The sequence below is a fragment of the Zingiber officinale genome, chromosome 2B (assembly GCF_018446385.1).
Source record: "Zingiber officinale cultivar Zhangliang chromosome 2B, Zo_v1.1, whole genome shotgun sequence".
NCBI classification, from domain to species: Eukaryota; Viridiplantae; Streptophyta; class Magnoliopsida; order Zingiberales; family Zingiberaceae; genus Zingiber; species Zingiber officinale.
In genome coordinates this window covers 50,946,445-50,953,048 of record NC_055989.1, presented here as the reverse complement: position 1 = coordinate 50,953,048, position 6,604 = coordinate 50,946,445, and the positions used below count along the sequence as shown (strand labels likewise).

At 34.5% G+C, this 6,604-nt stretch overlaps 1 protein-coding gene across 1 annotated transcript; it reads right to left on the bottom strand.

Annotated features, from left to right (window-relative positions):
• Positions 1–203: 203 nt before the first annotated feature.
• LOC122048276 (indole-3-acetaldehyde oxidase-like) lies at positions 204–5,756 on the bottom strand. The gene is made up of 5 exons (XM_042609867.1): positions 5,739–5,756; positions 861–1,826; positions 546–638; positions 358–456; positions 204–266 (listed from the first exon to the last, which is right to left on the bottom strand). Exons 1-5 carry the CDS (start codon positions 5,754–5,756, stop codon positions 204–206), a joined length of 1,239 nt encoding a protein of 412 aa, XP_042465801.1.
• Positions 5,757–6,604: the final 848 nt, after the last annotated feature.

Genomic DNA, 6,604 nt, shown 5'->3' with positions numbered 1-6,604 from the left:
TCTTCTTCTGAAAGGCTTTCAGCTATCACTCTTAGAGCCATCTTCTTCAACTTGTCATCAGCACACCTGGGGTTGTAGGCAATCAAGAAATTTTGTATGAAAACTTTCATACATGTAAATCTCGTACTAAATAATATGTCAATGTTATATATACATGTAATTCATACCGTAAGTGTGTTTATATCGTAACTGACAAGTTTTCTTTATATATTGAACAAAATCAATAGGACAAAAAATCCAATTCCTTGAACAAAAGACCCTTCAACCTGCAGAAACACTCAGATATAAGTATATGAACATACGGCTGATTGTGATTTAGGATTATAAAATCAATAGGACAGATGAAAAAAAAAAAACCTGTCCTAGATCCACGGCAGGACTCAAGCTCTGTCCGCAGTCATATGTAAGGTCTGCTCTCAATATCGTAGTAGCTCCAGTGAGAACATCAATTTCTACCTAGAATGCACACAATTTTCAAAATCAAGAAAACAGACTAGCAATGTGATTACAAGCCAATCATATGAATGATCTACAAAGGAGGTTACCTCGCTTATAGCAGCCCCATAATTTAGATATGATGAAGTATCGTCAGCAACCCAAAATGTACTCGCTGATAAGTTCACATATTGCAAATTTGCCTGTATATTGTAAGGTAACTAGTTCATAATGGATGAAAGGAAGTAACTGCTTTGATTTCCAAAATATAAAAAAGCCCAGGAAATCCCTAAAAGTGAATGCATATAAGCTATCCTGTCCTTCACTTGCATAAGCTAGCTAACACATACAGACTACAGAAATAAGCTTAGCTTCTTGCCAATAAATAAACAGTAGTACATTTGATTAATGACGTAATTACACACCTGGGTAATAAGGGTGTCCCATGAAATTGATCCCATTTGCTCTTCCAAACTTTGCTTAAGAGGCTTTAATCTGCTGACTAGAATAGAGCATGCTAGACGAACTGCTTCGCAGCTTGCTTCAGATTTGGTGCTTCCAGCAGTTAAACCTCCCTGAACCAAACTCAGAGTATCTGCTTGAATGATTCTAACCCTATCCAAAAGATATTTTTTCTCTTCATCCCATAGCTGTTCAAGACCGAATGCAGCCATTTGCTTCACCTTTGTCCACAGTCCCTGGCCTATTTCAATTCCTCCGACTTCAACAACAATTGAACCATCATTTAGAATGGATACTTTCCCTGGTGTTGGCATTGGTTCCACTTCATATACAATTGGTACCCAAGAAATCCCTCGTTTTTTCCATTTGTTGCAACTATTGAAATGCAATACCATTTCAAGACGATTGAAGTAGCTTGCAGATGTAAACAACTCATCAACTATAGCAGGTAAAGTATATTCCGGAGCTTCTCCACTGCTACTTCCATAAAAAAACTTCAGGCTTTCATATGTATGCAAATTTCTTTTTCTCACAACATCGACATCCAAGGACAGGAAAGATGCTACACGCTCAATAATAGCTTCAGCAATGTAAGATCCCTGTACCTGCCCTGGTGCTCGCATCGATGATTTACTTGTAAGATTCGTCTTGCATAGTTTAATATCAAAAGCGAGAGCACCCCAGTTGTATTTTTTTAGACAAGTTATAATGGCATGTGAAATAAGTGGACTATAATCCTCTGATATGCCTGCATTTACCAACAAATTCAAGTACAAGGCCGTAATCTTTCCATCGGATTTAAAACCCACAGAATAGGTTATTTTCATTGGATGCCTTCCTCCTACCATTACCATATCCGTGCTACGATCAAGGTACACCTTTATTGGATGACGCAACTTAAAGGCTGTGAGAGCACATGCTGTTGCAATCTGTGAGCATCAGGGAAAAACCATAGTCTAACGGTTTATTAGCTAAATCATAAACATTCCAAAGCCAGAGAGGGAGAGATAGAGAATGACATCACACATTATTATTTTGTCTAAAATGTAGCAAAATGATATGATTGAACGATTTTGAGATTTTGAGACATTTTGACTGGATGTAAATTACATCTATCAACAAGAAAAATCACAAGTAACTGCATTAAGGGATGACTTCTTTAAAAATTTTAACATGATTTACCAAACCAATATAAACTAATTCTTTTATTGAGCATAACTTCATTACATACTGCCAAGTTTGATATTTTTTATTTCATGTAAGAATTCCATAACTCAACTTTGTTTCAATAATAGAGAAAGTTAACTAAGGAACTGGTTAAGAAATCCAAACATTGGTAGCAAAAATAAATATTAAGAACATCATGAAACAAGTTCCTACCATTAATATTTTTCTAAGGGATCCCCTATAATGATGCTAGTTTATGTGCTATGCAAAGAGTTCTGTAATCTGTATTCTACACTTATTATGCACTTCATACCGTAAGTGTGTTTATATATTGATGTTTGACCTGTCTTTATTGGATTTTGCGGCCCCGGTCTTCTTGTAGCCAGGCACAATGTAATACTTGATGTTGACTCTACCTTTGCAGTTGTTTCGGCTTGAGGAGTGGCAAAGAATGGTGGAGTAGAGGATGGATTTCAGGTATTCATCCGTGCCATCGAGGAAATGACTCCAGTAGGTGACTAGCATGTTGACCAGGGCATGCTTGGAGAAGATGACTTGTTTCAGAAGCTTTTTAGATCAAAGATACGAAGTGCATTGTTATAAAACTAGATGCACGAACACTTGCTTATACGGTTCTTGAAATAAAATACATTCGTAACCGTCACTAGCCCAAGCTCAATAAGGAAAATTCACGGTAAATGTGCATAGTATACCTCAGATACTGCAGATGATAGGGAAGGCCAAAAGACAGTTTGACGCAAATATTGAGATTACCCAAGCCAATCCATGGTACTAATCCTGACAACTCCTCCAAATCGCACTGACTTGATTGTGTCCACCCATCCTTGTTCATCAGCTTGGAACCTTTGAAATGAAAGCTGCATTGGGTACATGGAAAAAACAACAAAAAGGGAGGATAAATGATAGCCACCAACCTAATTGTTCACAAATATCTGTATAAGTTATTAAGGGTGTTCATAGAAGTTGATCCTTTAGCCGTGTCTGTTAGATGGTCAAATCTAGGCGCCAACTCAAAAATGTTGGCGTCCAAGTGTTAGTGTTCAACTACTTCTGATTTTCTTCATCTTTGAATTGTTAAATACATAGGGTATTTATAGGGAATACTCAAGATGTATCTAAATAAATACATGAACCAATATTAAATGACATACATTCATCATCCGAAGAGTCATTCATGAATCCTCCAATATTCATGCTCCAGATGACCATACATTAGATTATAAGTCCAATTAATTTGATTGCAAGGTTGTAAACAGTCCTTGAGGGCTATTGATAGTGATTCCAGTACGTACTGGAAAATAATGGAACAAACCTATGAAACAGCTATCAAGGGATTCACTTCAACTTTCCTAAACCAAAGAAGAAACAGATGGATTACAAAAGAAAACAATTTGCACCATCAAACTGAAACTTATAATAAGCCTTAATAAATTAATGAAAAAAGAATTGTTTAGAAGTTCACTGAGAAACATATGAAAATACAACAAATGCAACTGCAAAAAAAAAATAAAAAACTAGTATCCAATTAACTTTTTTTTATACTTTCAGATCAAAAGGTCAAATTTATATACTTTGGTTCATGTTCAAGCAAGAGGATAACAATCTCATCGACAGTTAGTATTTCCTTTTAATATAGAACACTAAAAAGAAGGAATATCAATGATGAAACAAACCTGAAAATGCGAGCTACTGAGGCAGCGAGCAATCTGCTTGAACAAGGTAATCATGCAGCGTTGGAACTCTGTCGTGAGCATCAAAGACCAAATATTACCAAATATTAAGATCACTGACAAACCAAATAATACCTTATTTTTAACAGCTATCTAGAGGATCTGGCTTTTTGACTTGAAGCTGGTTCAAAGAAGACAAATCAAATATACAAATACTAAGATGAAAGCATAATGAAGTAGTTAACTTTTTCTACTTTACCTGATTATAAGATCTACAGCTTCTTGCTCAGTATTTTGCTGCACGAGTAATTATTAGAAAAACAAACCCAATAGTGGAACAAAAGCTAGATAAAGAAACTAGATAATTTACACTGACAGAACTTTACAGAATAACATATAATACAGTGCTTTGTACTTGCATATTAATCCAGAAAACATCCTTTCACCTAAGTGACAATTTTTCCAAAACATCATCATTCACTAAAAATTTTCACAAGTTTTTAAACTTCAGTGACAACTTTTCTTTGGGGTCAACTGCTCAAGGTCGATCTGGTAACTATGCACTGCATCAAAAAAATTGGCATTAACTATGATTCCATTACCAAAAAAAACCACCATTCCATGAACTTAAATCTAAATAGAATTATGGCAACTATCATTCCATACCTATTCATAAATATGATCTTGTATGCACTCCGCCAACTCGGACCGAACCTCATCAATTTGTTCACGAGAGTACCCTATTTTTGTGAACTGTGAGCATACACAATTTATGTTAATGGAAAAAATAATCAACACTGATCACTTTGCAATTTTAAATAGTTTATGTCAAATAATTTGAGATAAGCTAAATAATGTTACTATTGATTGCAGCGAATCTCTCTCAATAGTCTCAACTTCTTCAATAATTTCTCTCATAAATCGCATCACAAAAAAACCACATTGTTTCGCAGGAGAGGAGATTGAGGAGCCTATATATAGTAATTAGAGTCAAATTGTTAATGAAAATTATACACATTACAATATATGTTAAACAAAAGTACACATACCTTAACTACTTCCCACTTAACATTTTTCCTACCTTTCCTTCCCTTGGTTGAATTAAACAATTTTAAGGCCCTTCATACGTTAAGAATATTTGTTAAATAAGATTTTTATTATAATAAATATTTACTAAAAGAAATCTGAACTCACATTTCCATTACGTATTTTGAATCATCATCGCGAATGCGGCAACTTAGGGAATCCAGCAGTAAATAGCATCCTTGTAAGGTTCAATAACACTAAGATTCCAATGGAAATTAACTAGGCAAATACATAGGATTATACCGATTACGATCCAATGTATGAAGGGCCAAAATTGCATTGATTCCAATGCAGCAACCAAAATTGCATTGATATAGATTAATTAACCTTAATTGCAATTTTAATTTGCTACAAAAATTTGATTCAACAATCATCAGATCTTCACCTGGCTAGGCTACCAATATCTAATCCCATCGGATTTCATCCTAAAAAAATAGAACCATTACTTATCAACCGATATCGATTAAATCGGCTCATCTAATCTGCATCTACCTTAAAAGATATTCTAATTAATGAAAATATTTATGTATTAATTGCTAGTGATATCAGAACACCTGAGATTCTCAAGGACTTGATGAACAGGCCAGAGGTATAAATAATCATAGAATTATATCGTGGATTAAAAATGCCTTTTCTCTAATATCATACAGCTAACCAACTTCAATACATACTACCAAAGAAGCATAGGACTTTCATTCAATTATGTATAATCAAACAAATTTCCTTTAAAATTTTATAAGTTAAAAATGGATGTTATGCATTTGCAATAGCAATCAGAGAAATCCGTGTTAAAATTTCACTCTCAATATTAATTGATAAAAAAAATGCTGCATTTAACATCACTAAGTATATTTAACCGCATATTAACTATGGAAACAAAATCCATAATTATTTTACCGGTATCAAGTAGTCCATTAGCTCTTATGGTACTAGAGTGTAGACCCTTGATACAAATATTTAGAAAAATCTCCACTAATTCAATTCTGGATGGTCCTATATGATGTACTTTTATAAGTAAACTAAGTTTCAAATAAAGAACAAACATCATAGGAACATAAATCACTAAACTAACAAGCATTACATGGAATTAAACTAAAGAAAATGTATCAACTAAAATCTATATAATGGAAGAGACATTTAATCAAACACTTGATGGGCATGAGTCAATGAAATCATAATGTGTACAAATTGAAACATAGGATGTGTACACTTGATGGGCTGAACGAGAATATTAAGATCCAAAGAAGCCGATTACGATGAGATCTTCATAATTAAACTTAAAAATTGATTTGCAGCTTGAATCATCAAGGCCACGATGCTTAATGTTCTTTGGAAATGGTGGTAGAAAGTAGTGTTCAGCAGCCCCTGCTTTCGAGATAAGATACAGACAATTCTCAGAAAGTAACAAAAACACTCACCGTTCAGCTTGTATCTGGCATCTAAGCTAAAGTTTTCAGTGGACCTTTTGCAAGTGAGTAAGAGTAATAAAATTAACTCGGACGAACTTTTGATCTGCTTTAATGCATCACCCGGGCTCTCCTTCCAGGGGGAAAAAAATGGCTTGAACTAATTCCCCCTCTTGCTCCAGCTACATATATATAACTGCAAAACCAGTGAAGTGTCATGCACAGGTTTCAAAATCAAGTCTAGGACTGTGCCTTCATTCATGTGATGCTGCTTCACCTTTTTACCAGGTAAACATAAAAATGCTCTGCTAAAAAAGATCAACACATGCTCTGATAAGCAAGCACTTCGCATACTGT

Coding starts and splice junctions, on each gene's coding strand:
- LOC122048276 (XM_042609867.1), bottom strand. Junction 639..860: donor GGGACACCCTTATTACCCAG/GTGTGTAATTAC, acceptor TACAATATACAG/GCAAATTTGCAATATGTGAA. Junction 267..357: donor CTGCCGTGGATCTAGGACAG/GTTTTTTTTTTT, acceptor GTGTTTCTGCAG/GTTGAAGGGTCTTTTGTTCA.